This window comes from Hypanus sabinus, chromosome 14 (genome assembly GCF_030144855.1).
Source record: "Hypanus sabinus isolate sHypSab1 chromosome 14, sHypSab1.hap1, whole genome shotgun sequence".
In the NCBI taxonomy this organism is placed as follows: domain Eukaryota; kingdom Metazoa; phylum Chordata; class Chondrichthyes; order Myliobatiformes; family Dasyatidae; genus Hypanus; species Hypanus sabinus.
In genome coordinates, this window is record NC_082719.1 from 20,150,547 (window position 1) to 20,173,242 (window position 22,696).

General features: G+C 42.0%; 1 protein-coding gene across 2 annotated transcripts in view; it reads left to right on the forward strand.

Moving 5' to 3' along the window:
* The first annotated feature begins 351 nt into the window (after positions 1 to 351).
* LOC132404584 (septin-11) overlaps positions 352 to 22,696 on the forward strand; it is a 99,475-nt gene continuing 77,130 nt past the window's right edge. The window contains exon 1 of one of the 2 annotated variants that reach the window (XM_059988843.1): positions 352 to 552. In XM_059988843.1, the coding sequence (XP_059844826.1) occupies positions 493 to 552 (60 nt within the window). In that variant the 5' untranslated portion in view covers positions 352 to 492. Of the gene's footprint in view, positions 553 to 881; positions 1,218 to 22,696 lie in introns of those variants that run through there. The other variant, XM_059988844.1, reaches the window with a different exon arrangement.

Here is a 22,696-nt window from a genome sequence, read left to right on the forward strand (position 1 = left end):
GCCCCTAACTTCTCGTTTTGTGGTTGCTGATCGTATGAACACCGATTGCCTGTACTGTACCTTAACAAATCATCATCAGTCACGTGCGAGTGTATAACTATAATACTCTTAAAGCTGTACATTTCAAGCTGGCATTCAGGAGCAATAACTGTCCAAAAATTGTTTTTCCCCCATCAATCCTGGAATTTGTTAAAACTTGAACTTTGCACATTGATCAATTATTTGTAAATTATAAACATTTCTTTATAACATTAGTCCCGCTGTTATTCATTTTAAATCATACTTTAAAAAATCTTTACATATATCTGAGAGTGGCTGCTCTCCTTATGCCATTTCAAATTGATTAACTGAAAGGTTCCGTCTGTACCCACTAAACTAAAACGCATTCTGAACGAGGAAGCATCATGACCGCGAGTGGTCCATTTGAACTAAAACTCTACGCCAATTCAATTAATATTTGATGCGCATAGTCGATGACACAACCAAATTGTGATGTCCGCCGATCGTGGAAGGCTTCAAGTATACGGATGGGCTCCGTGTGACTCACACATGGTATGTCCTGTTTTTGCTTCATATTTCTAGCATCTTCAACTTAGGTTCGTTAACGATAATGATTATATTGTCGGAAACGAACGATTTAGGTAGAATGTGTTCCACGAAGTTAGCGCACACACCCGTGACGCAAAGCGAAATGATTTGATTATCCAAATATGTGGTTTGAGTGGCACATTAAGCGGCAGCGCATTAAACATTCTGTTAATTAAGGTGTTTTACTTAGAATTCCGGAGAAATACTGCGGAGAAACAGCCGCCGACACTGAACTTCCAGGAGAGGCAGACAAGTATCTGTTTATCTCCTCCTCCCGTGGACCACAGCAAGTCAGGGCTGCCGAGAGGGGTGTCCGTTTCCTTTAGCCCTGTGAAAGTTGCCACGACGGCGTTTCGCGGGGGTTGTTACCCGCCGGGTTTGCTGCCAGGAGCAGGGCAAACCGGCTGCACGGACGTACCTCGCTGCAGGAGGTGGACAGCCCGTAACGAGTGGCCGCGGCGGACTCGGCCGCACCCTCCGGGGCCGGGGTGCGGGGCGCCGGGGCGCGGGGTGCCATATTGCGCGAGCCAGCGGCAGGCTGCGAGTCCCGGGACAGGAGGCGAGGCGAGGCGTCCGTCCGTGTGGTAACACCAGCAGGCGGGATGGCTGCGGTGGTCGGGAGGAAACCCGTGAGTGCGCACTCCTCTCACCCTCCTCCCCTCCCCAGGTGTAATGTGACTGCAGAGGCTCCAGAACGTGACTGGACTCCTGTTGCCAATTTGAAATACCGTTAACCAGCCTGATGGGCTGCTACTAGACAACGGCTAAACGGTTAAAAACTGCAGCCTGATCAGTTACTTCGGTTGGAAAAATTGCGTTTTAAATATTTCGGCGAAAGGTGCCTGATAGATGTATATTTTTTATTTTATTAGCAATTAGGTGGCGGAGGTTGACATGTGCCCATTCTGCTTTCCGTTACCCAGTGTCTAATGGCGTCTCTGAAATGTTGGATTTTTTTTTGATGTGGGAGATGAGTTTTCTGTTAAGACCGCGGTTCTCGTGGATGAAACGGGATAGGATGCGCGTCTGCCTGCCTCGCCCCTCAATGCTGAATAGACTTCCTATCGTCAGAGGAAGCTGAGAAACCGAGGGCCTGTGCTCGCCAACTGAGCTCTTGAACTTACCAAGCTAGGCACTTTAGTTTCTGTAATTTTATTTTCTTGTAAAAAGATTACTGACTGGTGTAAAACTTTCTCTACTATTTTATGAACTTGGTTCTTTTCATTTGGTTTCTCTCTGTATATTGAGGCGCAGATGGGATTGTCTGCACGGTTAGATGCAAACGTGCATCTTGAATTAATTTTACTCCCCGTTTGACATGTGGCCTATGACTGAATACCATTGGTTTGGCAAAAAGGAGGAGGGAGAGAAAGATCGGGGTGGAGCCAAATTAAAAGTTAAGATAATATGCAATAATTGATCATCTTAAAAAAAATAATGCTACCATGCCCTCTGACAGCAGCATCAATAAAATAAAATAAAATAATGAATCTAGGCAGGAAGTCTTGATTGAATTGGTATTTAAATTAACACTCAACAGCTTGCACGTACGCAGTGAGGGAGGGATAAAATGCTCCCAGTAAGATTAATAGTAAAAACGTATTTCGCTGGAAACACAAAAGGAAATGATGGAGCAGGCCTGGAGTGGGTGGTGGGGGGGGGGGGGGGTTGATAAGAGTGCATTGCTGAGTGGAGAGAGTATAGAATGAGTGATGTGGGCTGAGGTAAATGTAAGATGTGGCGTTAAAGATCACTAAGATATGGTGGAGTGCAGAGAGATTTTTGAAATAAGCAAAAAGATCTTGGAGCTTTTAGGACAGCTGGGAAGTTTCACAGACTAACTTTGTGCAGGAGAAGTCATGGGCTCTTGCTCTAGTCAGTATTTTTGCAGAATTTGGAAGGAGGTGTTAAAAATGTTGGTAAAGCTTGTTGGTATTATGAGGTATTTTAGCAATAGGACTATGTAAATGGTGAAGTGATAGAACAATGTGGCCTTCCTGAAACCTGAGAAGAGCTGATTTGTCAAGTTGATACTGTTCTTCACTCAGTTCAGTTGCTGCTAAAACTTGTCCATGTAATTTTTTGACTGTTTCAACACACATCTGAGTGACTTCTGGATGAATTCAAGTTTGCATACAAGAGAAGTGCAGCTCGAGTCCCAACTCACTTGATCTCTTACCAGCCCACAAATTAACCTACACTGGCTTCTAGTTAAGAAATACACAATCACTCCGGAAAAATTAAGCTGATGTCAGAACAAAATATTCTATTTTGTAATACAAAGTAAAAAGAACATTATGTTCATGGGTTGTATATAAAATTACAGTTAATGTGGTGATACTGTCAAATGAGGCTTGTCAATCCAAGGAACTGAATTTATGTAATACCTTTGAGTTTGAAAATTTCTAAATTTAAAGTGGACATCATTTTTCAGCAGTTTTGTTTAGTTACTGCAAGTCTTCAAGTCAAGCATGGAAGTTGGGTGCACAGTCTTAATCTTAAATGTAACAAAAATGAAGTTCTAAAGTAACATTTTAAGCATTGTACAATCCTTCATCAAATTTTGGCCAAATGGTTCAAATGGCAAAAGAAATGTGGTCTTTAGACTGCTTTGGGTAACTTGTAGTGCGTGTGTAATTTTGGCTTCCATTTAATGTTTTTTTTTTGTTTACTCTTCAATGTGGGAGCACGGCATGGCATCTATTTATCAGCATTCATGATACATGACATCCATTTTAACTAAAGTAACTGATCAGTTCATTGCTTAAAACTTGGAAGAGAAAGGTTTATCATTTAGTTATAACTACATGTACTTCAACACCTTCCACTCTTTGTTTTATTTTCAGTCTTGAGCTTGCTTGGATAATTAGAAGTTTGAAGGCTTTAAGCAGTAGTAGAATCATTAGAAATTGAACCCTAGAAGCTAGAGCTACAGCTTAAAGAAACCAGAACTTAAGATGTTTTGTGGAGTTTTGTTGGACTGTGAGACAGGATGGACTGTTTAAGCTGGGTTTCATCTCTCTGCAAGAGATGGAGCTGTCAGGCATATCATTTCCCTCTTCTGTCAAAGCAACCAGATAATTAGAGTTGGACACCTATCGCACTTGAGTTTTTTTTCCCCCCCTTTCTGCCTGGGATATACTGTAGAGCTTCTATTATTTAAATATCTGGCTGAGAAGAATATCACCACCCATTGGAATTCTTGACTGTTAGTGACTATTGAGTGTAGCAGATGTGTATGTCTTGAAATAGAAAAACCCTTCTGATGCTCTTGAAGAGTAAAGGAAAATAGTCTTTTGACCAGGCTAAGAGAGAATAATTGGCTAGATGCACAAATAAAGTTTGTTACTTATTTAGGGGTCTGCTAGATTTGATTAAAAAAAAAATTCTTGTTAATGGAATTAATCTGAATAAATATGTTAGTCAGTTGTGCAAGGTTTCCAATAATGGGACTAAAGCATGTTTAGTTGGGGAATGTAAATGCAACACAGTGGCTCAATTTCTAGTGTTGTAGAGACAAATTTGAATCTTGCAGTGGGAACTGGGATATTTAAGTTCACAAATTAAATCTGGACTAGAAAACTATATTTTTATAATGGCGAATATGAAAAAAGACAGATTATTTTTTATTCCCATCTAGATTCTAAGCACAGGGATTAGCGGCTCTAGACCCACAGCAATTTGACTCTCAACTTCTCTTTATAGCTTGACTATAATAAACAGATCACATATCTTATGAATCATAAGATTAAAAATTAAAAAATAACCTTGCTATTATAAATATGAAGGATGGAAATCAGTGTAAAACAGCAAGATTTTAACTCTTCCACATAGCAAGTGGGTAGTTTGTCTGTATCTTGTTTTAGTGTTGTCCAGTATCTTCAAACAGTCCATTTGCTTCCTGGAAATTTACAAGTCCCTCCTATAATCCAGTTTATGTTCAACCATTGAACAATGCCAAGATTGTGTTATTTTAAAAAAAAAGGTTAAATTTCTGAGCAGTGCCATTTGATTGGTTAAGACTTGACAGATTAGATTACAAATGAATATTGTGTTAGGGTCTGCATTGCCCACTATAACTGCCAATAAAATAAGATTAACAATGCATGCCAATAATACTTAATGACACTGTCAGAACTTTGCTTGTTTTAATTGGTCTAATGTGGAAAAACATGCATATGGAAAATGTTCTTTTCTGTTGTGCTTACTCACTGCTTTCAGTTGTAAGCTTAATAAAGTAAAATCAAAGAGGGAATAATGATAGAAACCAGAAAATATTATATCAAAGAGAAAGAAGTGGAGGGAAATTAAGTAGAGGCCCAGAGTTGCTAGGAAAGGAGGGGGAACTTTGAGTTTTCTGTAGACGTTGAGCCTTCACTGTTGTAGTTTGCAGGCCTCACTCTCCTGCTCCATAGCTGTTATGTAAATGTTCCCACTCAATCCAGATTAGTTCAAGTTTCCTCTAAATTTGTAATGAGGGTGGTTAAACCTATGAAACAAAGTAATGTAAGTGTCTCTGGAAGCACACTTCATCCATGACAGACTTATGGTGATTCAAATGCTTGATGCCAGAATAGAAAATATAAATGAACAGTTCAGTTGCATTGTGCAGATTTTGGGAGGTGGACTGCAGCTTTGGGACTTGTCAATGGGCCAGCAATCAATGTGCTCTCAGCTTTCTATCTTGGGCAGCCTGATCACAGGTTGGCCACAGCAATGATTGCATTTGGCTGTAAATATGCTGTGGACATCCTGAAGTCACAAAGTGCTCTGTAAATGCAATTTTTTTTTGTATTTGTAGTCATCTGCTCTCACCAAATTCTTCCTGTTGAAATGATGTTGAGATAGCTGCGTTATGGTGCCATTACTTTTATAGGGGAAGATGTTCTCTTAATTTAGTCATCTTTTTTTTCTTTGCCTTCGGACTTTGCCCTTTGTTTCCCAAAAAGCTGCTTGAATGATTTGTGTGAGCAGAATGAATGCAGATTTTTTTCCCCCGTTGGCTGTGGTGGGCATTTCCTGAGAGTTCCATAGTTCCAGAAGTAACATGATAGTTGACTTGCATTGCTGTAGACGTTGAAATTGCTGACAGTGGCAACTGTAATGCTGGTTTGTGTTTTTCAGGGATTAACCATACACTTACAAAAATGAGAGTTTGTATAAATAGTCATACTCAGTAAAAGGGTCACTGTTTGGAGGGAAGGAGGTGGAGAGAATTGCATTAAATTTTTTGTCGTGATGATAATAGTTACTTTCTGCCTCTGCATATTTAATCCATTTCAGTTTGGTTGTATAACTGTCAAGTATTTGTATCAAGGTTCAAAGATGCCAACTAAATCTAAAAAGTGTTAAGATTCCTATACGAGAAATGTGTTTATGCAGATATTTTCAACAAATTATCTTATCTCCTTACCATTTGATTAATGCCTTTATTAATTTCCAATTTGAATTACAGTAATTCTTCCAATCTATTGTCTGTTATTACTTCAGAGGCACAAGCTGAGTATTGCACTTATTAGCATGGCTTATTGCTGGGAACATTCTCATTATGAACTCCCTTCAAAATTTGCTTTATTTTCTATTGATGAGTTTATAATGCATCTCTAAGAGTTTCTGTAAAGAATGTGCTGCATACTATGATGAAGAAAGCGGGATAATATGTGGGATGCCTGATCTGATTTGAATACATTTACTCTTTGTTTAACCCATTGGTGCTCATTAGGGTTATAAATATTATTTGCCTTATCCTTTCACTGCTGGTTTCTCATTTTTCTTGTGGCATTGGAGGAAGCTCTGCAACTCAATGAGTTGATGTTGACCATCAATCTCATTTTCTCTTGCTTTCCTTGCCCTTGTAATGCTCTGTATTTCACAGCCAATGCTTATGAAATGTCTTTGAACTCACCTGTTAAGTAATAATCAAGAATGTCCGCTATGGCAAATTGATTTGTACCACACTAACTGAAGGATCTGAAGATGATTTATCTTTTATTACTTTTTGGATAATTACCAAGACTATATGTTACTGGCCCCTCAAAGCTTAAGCAGCCCTGGCGTGGGTTGGGTTTGAAACTAGGTGTGTCCTGGTCTGTTTGAACCAGTTGCTTGCTCATCTAATATTAGTGGCGAACAGTACTATTTCACTTTTCAGGCAGGTCAATAGTCGAAGTATCTCCTTGGGCAGTCCTGTATTTCTGTGTCTAATAGTTCTTTTCTGCCTTCCAAGAGAAGTTTTTTTTCTTAACTGATAGTACTGCCTTTTCTAGCAAATGTGTTATCTTTTCTGTGTTAATTAAAAATATAGAGTTGGAAAGAAACCATTTGTATTTAAGTTGACTCCAAGTACTTTAGAATCAATCAAGTACTTTGGAAAATGTAAATACTGTGGTTGTACAGATGAGGATGACTAGCCCTTGACTTGGCAGCACACCCTCACCAAGTATTAGGCCAGGTCACGTACTCAAGTCTGCTTTCAAAAATATGTTCATTCGAATTTATGCAAACTGACTTTAAATCTTAAGCCTCATTCCTATCTTCAGTGATGACAGTGCTAAAGAAAAGACAAATCATTTGCAGTTATATTCAGCAGGAAGTACCAAACACGGATGACTCGTCTCTGCTTCATCCTGAGGTCCCCAACGTCTGCAAGTGGTCTCCAGTCAATTTGATTCACTCCATGTGATATCAAGATACAGATGAGTGTACTGGATACAGTAAAGAATATGGCAGCGTTCTATCTTTAGTACTTTTAAGGTGTGTGCTTCAAAATTAGCCATGTCTCTAACTAAGTTAATTCAATACTGTTAGAGCATTTACCTAACAACATGTAAGATTACTCACGTACAACACGCTGGAGGAACTCAGCAGCATCCGTGGAAACGAGCAGTCAACGTTTTGGGCCGAGACCCTTCATCAGGACTGAAGAGGGAGGGGGTGGGAAGAAGGCTGGTAGGTGCTAGATGAAAAACCCAGAAACAGGAAAGATCAAGGGATGGGGGAGGGGAAGCAGGGAGAGGATAGGCAGGAAAGGTGAAGAAGGAATATAAGGGGAAAGCACTATGTGTAGTAGAAGAAGGCAGAAACGTGAGAGAGGTGATAGGCAGCTGGAGGAGGAGGCAGAATGAAACTGGGATGGGGGAAGGGAGAGGGAGGGAATTACCGGAAGTTGGAGAATTCAATGACTACTCATTTCTATGGACGCTGCCCGACCTGCTGAGTTCCTCCAGCGTGTTGTACGTGTTGCTTTGACCACAACATCTGCAGTGTACTTTGTGTAAAATTGCTCAGATGTGTCCTATTCACAAAAAGCACGATAATATTGTTCACCTAATTACCTGCTAGTCAGCCTCCTCTCAATTACCAGCAAGTAATTGGTGCTACCGGCAACTGTGCGATAAGTCACTAATGGCTCACTAAAATCACTATTGCAGGGAGAGTTTCCCAACTTTATGCCATGGACCAATGCCATAAAGCAAAGGGCCCATAGACCCCAGGTTGAGAACTTCTGCGCTGTTGCTGAGTTTGTTTCACCTCAACTGCATTATGCAGTCTTTGTAGTAATGTGGGCCAAAATGCTGAATTCCAGAGGCTGGGGGTGAAAGTAATTGTTCTGGACTATGAAGGTAACATTTAACCTTGTGTGGCATCAAGCAACCCTGCCAAATGGATGTAGGAGGAAAAGGTTGGAGTTATATTTCATGTTAAAGCATTTGTAGTTGCCAGAAGTTAATCATCCCATAGGCTTCATTGCTGGCTGTAAATCATGGAGCCCCTCCTGCATAGGACCATTAGAGCATCTTCATATGAAGAACTGCAGGAGTTCAAACAGATGGCTTAAGGGCAATTGGGAATTCCGGTTTAAGATGGTGCTGGCAGCAAACACAGCTATTAACTACTTTATTAATCTCCGATCTTTCTCAAGCAATCACTGCGATCAATTATATGTACCGTCCCTTTGGAATTGAGCTTTCGAACTGCCTGTACGACCTGGCAATTTTGTGGTGTGAACTAAAGCCTGGAAGGTGCTGGGTGGTTGCAGTGAGGCTTGTAGGGCTAAAAGGAAGTGATGGGGCTTGGGCCCGAGAGTGGGGAGTGAGCCAATGTTTGGCCATTGCTGGTGTGTGCTTGGAGGTGATTTGAAGCAGCAGAACAGAGGTGAGGCAACGATAACAGGGCCCGGTATTGGGGCAGGGAACGACCTGCTGTTTGGCTGATTTAAACATGGGCTAGATTGAAAAGGTCAAGGGTCACAGCTAGAGACTAGGGATGGACTGGTGTTCATCTGACTGCTCTGTGAGGTGTACTCATCCCTGTGCTAAACTGAGGCTGTGGCCTGCAACTCACGAGCTCCTGGATCAGCCATGACCGGCTTTGTGGCTGCTGACTCTTTTTTTTCCCTCATGAGCTTCAGTTCTGAGTGTTATTTGCTTTTATTGTTAGCACAATTTGCTTCTTTTCTGCAAATTGGGTGTTTTTTTTAAATGGGTTCTATTGTTTTTTTTCCCCCTGTTGCCTTTAAGGAGATGAATCTCAAGGTTGTATATGGTATATATACTTTGGGAATAAATGCTGACCTTCCCTGCAATTAAATTCAGTTTGTTAGAAAAGGCTGTTAAGGATATTGCAAGGCTGGGTATTGGGTGGATATCCTGTGTTATTATGCTCTTGATCAGTAAATTAAGAGTCATCTCGTGTGCTAATGTGCACCAATGCTATCTGCCCACCTGTCTTGAGAGCGCTTGTCTACATTGGGTTCCAAGTGCTTAAGTTTTAAAATCTTGCTGCTTGTGCACAAATTCCTTTTGAGTTCAATGCGTTTCTTTGATTATAGACTCTCGCAAACTCCCATTTTTCTCTCGGTGTTAGACTAGGCTCCAAGCCTGGGAATTCTCCCCGTTAGGCCTTCTTGTGCTTCTGTAATATATTCTTTAACACCAAGCTTTTCACTTTATCTCATTTTGGCTTTGTTTCAGTTTTTAATTACTTGCATTTTTGGTGAGCGGTGGGCACTGTAGGAATATGTGGTGATAGTGTCACCATCATTATCATTTACTTCAAGCTTTTCTTCTCCCATTGACTTGCACCTTCCAGCATCAACCCTCAGCCCCACCCCACACTTGTCACCAGTGAAATGATTCTTAGGTCGTACCATACGTAAATTGGTGGAGGATGACTTTCATTAGAGGGCTTGTGTGTTGTGCTTTGACCAAAAGTAGAGCTTCAACAAGCTGTACTGTCATGGAAGTGAATTTACCCTTCACTGTAGATGGTAGTTGTTGTAATGTTTGCCCAGCTGCATACACACGGTGGCCTCTTTTTATTAGATATAGAGGTACCGAATAAACTGGCTGCTGAGTGTATGTGCATGGTATTCTGCTGCTGTAACCCATCCACTTAAAGATTTGACTTGTGTATTCAGAGAGGCTCTTCTGCATACCACTGTAGTAATATGTGGTTATTTGAGTTGTAGTCGCCTTCCTGTCAGCTTGTACCATTCTCCTGACTTCTCTCATTCACAAAGCATTCCCCCCCCCCCCCCCCGTCCCCCTTGAACTGATCTTTATTGGATGCTTTTTCTTTTTTTTTACTAATTTCCATTCTCTGTAAACTCCTGAGGCTGTTGTGCTTGAAAATCCCAAGAGATTAGCAGTTTTGAGATACTGAAACCACCCCATCTGGCACCAACAATCATTCCACACAGTCACTCAGATCACATTTCTTCTCTGTTCTGATGTTTGGTCTGAACCACATCTGGACCTCTTGAACACATCTGCGTGCCTTTATGCATTGAATTGCTGCCGCATGATCGGCTGATTAGATTTTGCATTAAAGACCAGAAATACATAATGAAGTGGCCATAGAGTGTAACTAGCAATGGGCGCTTCATAATTTCAATTCCTGGTGATAATGTGGTTCTGATTATACTTTTCTACTGTCTTAAAAGATTTATATACAGATAAAAACTATCAATAATTTTTTAAATTACAAAGCAAGGTTGTCCCTATGAATTATTTTTGGATGCCAGTGACGTAAAGGCTAAGGCGGTAGTGTTGCTCACTCAGGTTCTGTCCTGATCTCAGATGCTGTCTGTGACTTTACACATTCTCCCTTTACCTGTATGAGTTTCCTCATGTGGTATTCTTCCATGTTCCAAAGGGGTTTACTGATTAGTACAGTAATTGGCCACTATAAAGTGCTAGTGAGTAGTAGCATCTGGGAATATTTAAAAAAAACATTGATATCAATGGATGATAAATTAAAATGGATGGTTAGTGCAGAGTGTAGCCTGAAAGGTCTGTTTCTGTGCTGTAATGTTAGTTAGTTAGTAGTAGTCTTTCGAAGTCCGAAGAAGACAAATGTGTTGAGCAGTCAACGTCTGTGGGCACACATATGACTTCTGAGGCCGAAGTCCGAAGTGCAGATGCGGTTGCAGATGGGGCAAGGAGCACCGCCTGTTGGGGCAGGAGCGGACGCCTTCCTGTGTCTTTCTTGACTCGCCTTGAGGCGCTGCGTGCGCCAGTTGGCTTGGAAGTTGTTTGCTGCCTTGGAGCATAGATTGCGCCACTTGGACCGACCAGCAGCAGTGTGTTTGAGATTGCGGGGCTTGTGTTTGGCCCACTTAAGGTTTGACTTGAGGTTGTCCTTGTACCTCTTCCTTGGGCGACCTTGGGCACTGTTGCTCTGCTCCAGTTCTCTCTAGAATCTGGACTCATCCATGCAGATCACATGGCTGGTCCGTCTGAGCTGAGCCTTCAAAACCTTGGCTTCAATGCTTGTGGAATTGGCTCGGTCCAGGACTGTCAGGTTGGAGATACGGTCTTGCCAGTGGATTTGCATGATTGATCACAGAGCGCGATTGTGGAATTGTTCAAGCTGTTTGACATGTCTGCGATACAGTGTTCAGGTTTCACAGCCATATAGAAGTGATGAGACCACAACAGCATTGTAAACCTTCAGTTTAGTGGAGAGGTGAATGTCTTTGTCTGCAGAACTTTGACCCGGAGCCTTCCGAGCGCCTGGCTTACTTTCTGGATCCTTGACGTGATTTCTTTATCAAGGGCACCATCGCTGGAGATGGTACTCCCCAGGTATTTGAAGTTGTCAACTTTCCGTAGTTGTGTGTCATCGATGATGATGCGTGGCTGTGATGGGGCGCTGTTAGGTGCAGGCTGCAGGAGGACCTCTGTTTTACTGAGGCTGATTGTCAAGCTGAACAATTTAGATGTGGCGGAAAATCTGCTGACCACTGTTTGTAGGTGGCCCTCTTGGTGCGCCATGAGTGCGCAGTCATCTGCAAAGAGCACTTCTATGAACAAGCTTTTGGTGGGTCTTTGTGTGTGCTGCAAGGCAACGTAGGTCGAAGAGTGACCCGTCCAGGCAGTATTTGATATAAATGCTCAGGTTTAGGTCTTTTCACGGCATGCATTATTACTTGAGTGAAGAAAAGGTTGAAAAGTACTGGTGCAAGCACACAGCCCTGTTTAACACTGTTGGAGATGTCAAATTTCTCGCTAGGTTCATCAGCTGAGAGAATCTCTCCAGTCATGTTGTTGTGGAAGAGGCGTATGAGGTTGATGAATTTTGGAGGGCAGCCAAGTTTCCCGAGGATGATCCACAAGGCTTCTCTTTGATAGTATCAATGATCAATGAAGTCAAAGTACAAGTTCATGTTCTGCTCCAGGCACTGATCTAAAATAGTTATTAGTCAAGGAATTTTTAGCTAATGACTATCCTCTTTCCAGGTGTGATGCACCATTGTCACTTTTAAGCTTCTGCCCAAGGGAATGCAATTTTTTTTCTGTTTGTCCTGATAGGATCTTCATGTTATCATCTTAATCTTCTTAATGGTCTTGATGTAGACTTGAATCTCTCTTGGTTCTGTCTGGTTTCTATATTTGCATTGTAATCACTTGCCAATAAAAAAAAATCTTTGACAGAAATTTTGTATGTTTAGGTTTGCTATTGGTGCCAGGTAAACTGGGCAGATAGACAATAGACAATAGGTGCAGAAGTAGACCATTTGGCTCTTCGAGCCTGCACCGCCATTTTGAGATCATGGCTGATCATCTATTATCAATACCTGGTTCCTGCCTTGTCCCCATATCCCTTGATTCCCCTATCCATAAGATACCTATCTAGCTCCTTCTTGAAAGCATCCAGAGAATTGGCCTCCACTACCTTCCGAGGCAGTGCCTTCCAGACCCCCCACAACTCTCTGGGAGAAGTTTTTCCTTAACTCTGTCCTAAATGACCTACCCTTTATTCTCAAACCATACCCTCTGGTACTGGACTCTCCCAGCATCTGGAACATATTTCCTGCCTCTATCTTGTCCAATCCCTTAATAATCTTATGTTTCAATCAGATCCCCTCTCAATCTCCTTAATTCCAGCATGTACAAGCCTAGTCTCTCTAACCTCTCTGTATAAGACAGTCCAGACATCCCAGGAATTAACATCGTGAATCTACGCTGCCCTTCCTCTACAACCAGGATGTCCTGCTTTAACCCTGGAGACCAAAACTGTACACAGTACTCCAGATGTGGTCTCACCAGGGCTCTGTACAAATGCAAGAGGATTTCCTTGCTCTTGTACTCAATTCCCTTTGTAATAAAGGCCAACATTCCATTAGCCTCCTTCACTGCCTGCTGCACTTGCTCATTCACCTTCAGTGACTGATGAACAAGGACTCCTAGATCTCTTTGTATTTCTCCCTTACCTAACTCTACACCATTCAGACAAATAATCTGCCTTCCTGTTCTTACTCCCAAAGTGGATAACCTCACACTTATCCACATTAAACGCCATCTGCCCACTCACCCAACCTATCCAAGTCACCCTGAATTCTCCTAACATCCTCATCACATGTCACACTGCCACCCAGCTTAGTATCATCAGCAAACTTGCTGATGTTATTCTCAATGCCTTCATCTAAATCGTTGACGTAAATTGTAAACAGCTGTGGTCCCAATACCGAGCCCTGTGGCACACCACTAGTCACCACCCCCCATTCTGAAAAACACCCATTCACCGCTACCCTTTGCTTTCTATCTGCCAACCAGTTTTCTATCCGTGACGATGTCTTTCCCCCGATGCCATGAGCTTTGATTTTACCCACCAATCTCCTATGTGGGACCTTATCAAATGCCTTCTGAAAATTGAGGTACACTACATCCACTGGATCTCCCCCATCTAACTTCCTGGTTACATCCTCGAAAAACTCCAATAGATTAGTCAAGCATGATTTACCCTTGGTAAATCCATGCTGGCTCGGCCCCATCCTATCACTGCTATCTAGATATGCCACTATTTCATCTTTAATAATGGACTCTAGCATCTTCCCCACTACTGATGTTAGGCTGACAGGACAATAGTTCTCTGTTTTCTCCCTCCCTCCTTTCTTAAAAAGTGGGATAACATTAGCCATTCTCCAATCCTCAGGAACTGATCCTGAATCTAAGGAACATTGGAAAATGATTACTGATGCATCCGCAATTGCCAGGGCCACCTCCTTTAGTACCCTAGGATGCAGACCATCTGGACCTGGGGATTTGTCAGCCTTCAGTCCCATCAGTCTACTCATCACCGTTTCCTTCCTAATGTCAATCTGTTTCATTTCCTCTGTTACCCTATGTCCTTGGCCCATCCATACATCTGGGAGATTGCTTGTGTCTTCCTTAGTGAAGACAGATCTAAAGTACTTATTAAATTCTTCTGCCATTTCTCTGTTTCCCATAACAATTTCACCCAATTCATTCTTCAAGGGCCCAACATTGTTCTTAACTATCTTCTTTCTCTTCACCTACCAAAAAAAAAGCTTTTGCTATCCTCCTTTATATTCCCGGCTAGCTTGCATTCGTACCTCATTTATTTCTCCCCCGTATTGCCTTTTTAGTTAAGTTCTGTTGTTCCTTAAAAACTTCCCAATCGTCTGTCTTCCCACTCACCCTAGCTCTGTCATACTTCCTTTTTTTTTAATGCTATGCAATCTCTGACTTCCTTTGTCAACCACTGAGGCCCCTTTCCCCTCTTTGAATCCTTCCTTCTCTGGGGGATGAACTGATTTTGCACCTTGTGCATTATTCCCAAGAATACCTGCCATTGCTGTTCCACTGTCTTTTCTGCTAGGATATCTGTACAGTTAACTTTGACCAGCTCCTCCGTCATGGTTCCATAGTTTCCTTTGTTCAACTGCAACACTGACACCTCCGAGCTGCCCTTATCCTTCTCAAATTGCAGATAAAAACTTATCATATTATGATCACTACCTCCTAATGGCTCCTTTACTTCAAGATCACTTATCAAATCCTGTTCATTACATAACACTAAATCCAGAATAGCCTTGTCCCTGGTTGGCTCTCATACAAGCTGTTCCAAGAATGCATCCCTTAGGCACTCTACAAACTCCCTATCCTGTGGTCCAGCACCAACCTGATTCTCCCAGTTCACCTGCATGTTAAAATCCCCCATAACTACTGCAACATTACGTTTGCCACATGCCAATGTTAACTCCCTATTCAACTTGCACCCAATATCCATGCTACTATTTGGTGGCCTGTAGACAACACCCATTAGGGTCTTTTTGCCCTTACTGTTCCTCAATTCTATCCACACAGACTCCACTTCTCCTGATCCTATGTCGCCCCTTGCCAAGGACTGAATCTCACTCCTCACCAACAGGGCCACCCCACCCCCTCTGCCCACGTTTCTGTCCCTATGATAGCACGTATACCCTTGTACATTCATTTCCCAGGTCTGATCTCCCTGCAGCCATGTCCCCATTATCCCAACAACATCATAGTTACCCATTTGCACCTGAGCTTCAAGCTTATCCGCCTTATTTCTGCCACTTCGTGCATTCAGATATAGAATTTTTAGCCCATTTCTCCTCTCTCTGTTTGAATCTCTGCCTATTGTGCTTAACCCAGCTCCCCGAACTCCCATCGGGCTATACGCCCCTAGAATTTTGTTGTCCTTCCTAAATTTACTTATTCTTTCTGCACATTTAACTCCATGTTCCGTCAGACCAACCCTCTGTACATGTGTCCTCCTTATCACTTGTTCCGCCTCACCTTTCTCTACTACACACTTAATATTCCGGAACCGTGTAGTCCCCACCTGTCCTTTATTCTTCCTCTTGCTATCCTCTCTCGCATTCTGGATCACCGCCTCCTGCAAATTTAGTTTAAACTCCCCCCCAAAGAAGCACCAGCAAACTTCCCTGCAAAAATGTTAGTACCACTCTAGTTCAGGTGTAAACCGTCCCTTCGAAACAGATCCCACCTTCCCTGGAACAAAGCCCAATTATCTAAAACCCTGAAGCCCTCCCTCCTGCACCATCCTCTCAACCACGTATTAATCTGTATAATCTTTCTGTTCCTTGCCTCACTCGCATGTGGCACAGGTAGCAATCCTGAGATTGTTACCCTCGAGGTCCTGCTCTTCAGCTTCGCACCTAACTCCCTGAACTCCCTACGCAGGACCCCCTCACTCATCCTACCCACGTCATTGGTCCCTACATGGACCACAACATCTGGATTCTTGCCCTCCCTCTTGAGAATAACCTGCACCCGATCTGAGATGTCTCGGACCCCGGCACCAGGGAAGCAACATACCATCCGAGACTCCCGATCTTCCCCACAAAATCATCTATCTGCCCCCCTGACTATAGAATCCACTATCACTACCGCTCTCTTCTCTTCCCTCCTCCCCTTCCTAGTCGAGGATCCAACCTCCGTGCCAGAGGCAGGACCACTGCAACTTGTTCCTGGTAGGTCATCCCCACCAACAATATCCAAAACTGTATACTTATTTTTGATGGGAACAGCCACGGGGGTGCTCTGCTCTCTCTGTCTGCTCCCCCTGCCTCTCTTGACTGTCACCCATTTGCCTACCTCCTGTCTTTTCGGTGTGACTACCTCCTGATAACTCTGCCTCTGCCTCCCGTAGTTCATCCAGCTCCTGCTCCAATTCCCTAACTCGGTCTGATAGGATCTTGTTTAAAAGGTATTTTGGTGATCTATAACTTGGATTGCTTTTTTCCTTGTGGAAATATTCATTTTATTGCTGTTTTTCTTGGCAGCCTCAGTACAGTCATTAGCATAGGTCTTTCGGCCGATCACTTCTGCAGTTATCATCATGCACTCTTTTTGCTCTCATCTCATTTTCTCTCCACATTCCCATTAGTCTCCCTCACCACCCCCTCCCCACCACACCTACCACAAGTTGTATAATCTGCCTGTACACCGAGGAAAATTGCAGTGGCCAGCTAACCTACCGACAAGCAAGTGTTAGGCATTAACAAGGAGACCCGAGTACCCCAGAGAAAATCACTTGGTCACGTGGAGAATGTGTAAATACCGCAGAGATGGCACTGGATACCAGGTTGGAATTTGGCTCACTGGAGGTGTGAGGCAGTGGTTCGATATCTGTGCTACTGTTTTCCCTATATCTAATCCAATAGACAAAAAAATAAGAGAAACAAAATTTCACTAGGCAGCATTGGGGAGAAGACCCATGTGAAGTTGTTTTCCTTGCTGTATGGCTTCCTGAGGTCTGTTTACAGCACTTCAGTGGACGTGAAGCTGAGATGGTATGGCCACGTAACAAGACCGTTGCAAAGACCGTTCTACAAGGAACTGTGGAGGGGAAAAGGAGGAGAGTCAGACAGAGGAAAAGATGGACGGACAACATTAAAGAATGGACAGGGAAAACATCTGCGGTGACCCAGGCTCTGGCACACATCCGCGACAGATGGAACAGACTGATGCAAAATTTGTCATGACGGCGCCCCGACATCTCCACCAGGCGTTAAGGGCACAAGAAGAAGAAGAGTGGATGTGGCATTAACTTGAGTTGTAAGGGTAGGATGAGGTTGAAGCCCATAGAATGTAAGCGGTTAAATAATAGAGGCCTGTGATACCTTTTTAAGGGTGTTATCACATTGTTTCTTTTTTGTTTTCATATTTGGTAAAATTAGGGAAATGATATAAATGGCTTTAAAAAGCTTTACAGATTCCCTGAATGTTTTTCTGAACTCTCATTGAAGTTTCAATGAACACTTTTCAAATTTATTGCCAAATATAAAATGTGTTTGTGAAATTGTCTACATAACGAAAACCTTTAACGAATACTTTTGTATTCTGTTTGTAGTGATGATCCTGAACTTCCTGTTGCACGCCATTTAAATTTTCAATCCTATTCTGTGGCCACTTCTGTCATAGTGAGGAACAACATAAGAGGAACACCGTTTTCAGTATCACTTTGCTGTCTTTGAATTTTGCAGCTTCACAGAACTGTTCTGTCATTTGCCCTTGTGCTTGTGCCTCTTTCTTGCCGTTTCAGTTAAATGTCTTGCTGGTGGTTATTACAAGTGCTCATTATCTACCTTAACCTATCTATATGTAGCCTTTTGTTTTGCACACCTCTCCTCTCCCCAGCTTTACTTCGAAAACTAAACACTCCACTTTATTCTCTACACACTGCCCTCGATTCTGAGGAAGGGCCACTGACTTGAAATATTTAACATTTTCGCTTTGCACAAATACTGCTTGAATGGCATAGCTCTGGTCTTTTTGTTGCCTAAAATGTAAGTTGTTGTGATTGGGTGGTCATTTGGGATCTGTCTGTGAGTTAAAACTGCCATTTTGGAAGAGTAATCAGAATTTAACATTTGAATCACTAGATCCTAGTGGAAGGCCCACTTGTCATTTGTCCTGAATGCTGTTGTGTGAAAAATCCAGAGAGAATATGTGAATGGATAAAATGAAGAGCTGAGCCGTAGAGAACTCTTGCAACCCACATTCCTCAGAACTCCACTGATCTTTATTCTCTCGCCATTTGAAAATTCACATTTTTAAAGATAAAGTGGATATCTTGATATTTTTCATATTTCTAATTCCATGCATATTTGTGCTTGGGCTGTCTATGTCCCCTTGCAGCTTCCCTGCCATTGAGTTTGCTTATGAGGTTCCCATGCTGGTTTGCACATGAAGATTTATTGATTCCACAGGAACTGCCCTCGGGTGAGGAGCAGATGCTCTTAAAAACTGAAGGAAGTGGTGTCAGTATTAATGCAAGGACAAATATTCTTTACAGTAAGAGAGTAAAGCTGCCAGAAGTGGACCTAAACTCTATTTTCATAATATTCGAATAAAGTCCAAATGGTGAATGATATTGGATATTCACTATAAAGCACGCACTCCAGATTTTGCCATTGGAGAGAACTACAACTGAAGACTTAATGACCATAGAGACTTCAGCAGTGGTATAGAGTTTGGATTTTTTTTGGTGTAGATGTGAATACATAAAATGTACCTTCAGTATAAGTAATAGTAGGTGTGGGGTAGAGGTGAATATCACAATGTCAGCATCTCCTACAAACAGCATGAATCATTCTTAGAGCAAATTGGCATATATTCTTGAATTTCTAAGCATGATTCTATATTTAATTGTTCCCTTAACTTCGGTTACCTGTTTTGAGGAGAAATATTGGCGAGGAGTACATTTTTTTTTTAAAGTTGCATAGTAACTTAAGAGAAAATACTAGCTGTAATTTGTGATAAAGATCTAACAATTATTCAGATTTGTGGAGTCATGTCAAGCAAATGTATTCATAACAATGTATGGTATGTGTTGTTGGTATTGAGTGGTTGAAGTTTTGTAATTTTTTTTAATTGAGTGGTTTCTGGTACATAAACACTCAGCAAAGAATGTTGTGAATTTTCTGGGTTTATTACAGACAAATCCTGTGGAATGTGGATGAAATCTGAGGCTTCCTTAATTGAATGGAAAGCCGTCTGAAAATGCTTTATAACTGACTGTTCCACTGAATAATTTAGTGTTAAATAACGGAAATGAAGAGTGGTTGAAGAGAAAAATAATGCCACAATAGGAGCAGAGAATGAAATGAATGTACTTCCAATAACCTTGTGTTCCTTCTAGAATTCTGTTTTGTATATGAAAGAAGCTACTTCAGTAGCTGAAATCCTGTATTCCTGGTTTATACCTGTTAGTTACTTGTGGATTGATTTTACCACAAAATATAGCCATTTGGCCCACCAAGACTGCTCCACCATTTTATCATGGCTGATCCACTTCCCTCTTAGCCACAATCTCCTGCTGTCTCCTCATATCTTTTCATGCCCTGAATAATCAAAAACATTAACTTCTGCCTTAAATATACCCAATGACTTTACCTCACAGCTGCCTGTGGCAAGAAATTCCAGATTCACCACTCTAAAGAAATTCTTCCTTCTCTCCATTCTAAATGGGTGCCCCTTTATTCTGAGGTTGAGCCTCTGGTCCTAGACCAGGGGTCGACAACCCGCGGCTCCGGAGCCGCATGCGCCTCTTTCATCTCTGTGCTGTGGCTCCCCGTGGTTTGTTAGTTTTTGAAATGTAATTCGAAATTTGAAGATTATGGTGATCTTGTACAATCTAAGTACAACGTTGTGGCGACCCCATTTCCTGGCACATCTGAACCGGCTCACAATTAGCCACCATTCCGGCTAAGGGAGATAGCCTACGGGGGTTTGTGAGTACATGTCTTTTGGAGCATCCGCGCCCGGGGGGGGGGGGGCCGGGTTGAGGGAGGCTTTAAAGCAAGGCTGTTTAGTTCGAATAAAGTTATCTTTGACTGCAGTGTCGTTATTTTAGCGCTGCGTGTAGCACACTGCCACAACGTGTTTTTTATCGCAATTAATATACGTCACCACTGCCAATCCCTGACACCCACCAGTGCGCGATTTCTTTTAATTTTTCGATCGAAGGTAGGCTAACTATGGAGTAACTTTCAACCCAACGTCTTTTTTTCGGAGTTCAAAATGTTTTTGTTGCATGCAGAAATGTAATTTCGTTTTCTCTGCAGGAGTTCATCAATTTCATAAATGCAACACATTATAGTTTGTTTATACATAGCATAAAGGCAAAAAAAAAACGTTGTATGCAGTGTTATTTCATTTTAAATGTCAAACGGGTTTTGTGGCTCCCAGTGTTTTCTGTGGGAAATGGGTCCATATGGCTCTTTCAGTGGTAATGGTTGCCGACCCCTGTCCTAGACCCTTACACCATAGGAAACATCCTCTCCACAACCTCTCTATTGAGGCCTTTCAACAGTTGATCGGTTTCAATGAGATCCCCCTCATTCTTCTGAATTTCAGTAAGTACAGGCACAGAGCCATCAATTGGTCCTCATTCCTGGAATCATTCTCATGAACTTCCTCTGAACCTTTCCAATGTCAGCATGTCCTTTCTTAGATAAGGGACCCAAAATTGCTCACAATACTCCAAGTGAGGCTTTACCAGTGCATTATAAAGCATCAAAAATGCATCCTTTTATATTCCAATCCTCCCGAAAGCCATGCTAACATTGCTTTTGCCTTCCTTGCCATAGACTCAACTTCAGATTAACTTTAGGGAATCCTGCATGAGGATTTCCAAGTCCCTTAGCACCTCTGCTTTTTGAATTTTCTCTCCATTGAGAAAATAGTCTACCCTTTTATTTCTTCTACCAAAGTGCATGACCATACGCTTCACAGCACTTTTCCATTTGCCACCTCTTTGCCCATTCTCCCAATCTAAGTTCTTCTGCAGACTCCCTGCTTCCTCAACACTGCCTGCTCATCCACCTGTCTTCATATCATCCGCAAACCTGGCCACAAAGCTATCAATTCCTTCACCCAAGTAACTGACATAATGTAAAAAGTGTTTCCAACACTGGACCCCTGTCGAACACCCCTAGTCACCTGCAAACAGCTAGAAAAGGCTCCCTTTATTCCCACTGTTTCCCTCCTGTCTATCAGCTAATGCTCTATCCATGCTAGTATCTTTCCTGTAATACCATGAGCTCTAAGTTGTTAAGCAGTCTCATGTGTGGCACCATGCCAAAGGCCTTCTGAAAATCCAAGTACACTACACCCACCATTTCTCCTTTATCTGGCTTGCTTGTTATTTCTTCAAAGAATTCCAATAGATTTAACAGGCAAGATTTTTCCTTAAGGAAACCATGCTGGCATTGGCTATAAAATATAAAATAAACTATAAAATAATATCATGTTCTTTCAAGTACCCCAAAACCACATCCTTAACAATTTGCTCAATATCATCCCAACCACTGAAGTCAGATGAAATGGCTCCTTTCCTCTGCCTCTCTCTGTTCTTGAAGAGTGGACTGACATTTGCAATTTTCCAGTTCTCTGGAGCCATTCCAGAACCTAGTGATTCTTGATCATTATTAATGCCTCCACGATCTCTTCAGCCACCTTTTTCAGAACCCTGAGGTATAGTTGATCTGGTCCAGGTGACTTGTCTACCTTCAGACCTTTTCATTTTCCCAGGCACCTTCTCTTGAGTAATAGCAACTTCACTCACTTCTGCACCCTGACACTCTTAAAACCTCTGGCATACTGCTGGTGTCTTCCACAGTGAAGACAAGGCAAAATACTTATTCAGTTTGTCCACCATTTCCTTGTCCCCCTTCTTAATTTTCCAGTGGTCTAATGTCTACTCTTGCCTCTCTTTTATTCTGTATATATCTGAAGAAACTTTTGGTATCCTCTTTAATATTATTGATAAACTTTAGTATTCCATCTTTTCCTTCTTTATAACTTTTTAGTTGCCCTTTGTTGGTTTTTAAGCTTCCCAATCCTCTAACTTTCCACTATTTTTGCTCTTATATCCCCTCTCTTTTGCTTTTGTGTTGGCTTTGACTTACCTAATCAGCTATGGTTGTGACATCCTTCATTTATAATACTACTTTGGGATGTATCTAATCTGCAGCTTCTGAATTGTTCCCAAAAATTCCAGCCATTGCTGTTCTGCCATCATCCTTGCTAGTGTTCCCTTCCAATCAACTTTGGCCAGCTCCCCTCTAATGCCTCTGTAATTCCCTTTACTGCACTGTAATGCTGATACATCTGCTATTTGCTTCTCCCCCTCAAATTGCAGGTTGAATTCTATCATATTGTGATCACTGTTTCCTATGGGACAGTACGCAATATTCTGTATGCTGTGTACATTCAAATATAACACCTTCAGTCCTGTATTCATCACCCCTTTTGATTTGTGCCCCCTTTTTACATTGCACTCATTCTGCTGACTGAAATTTTGCCCT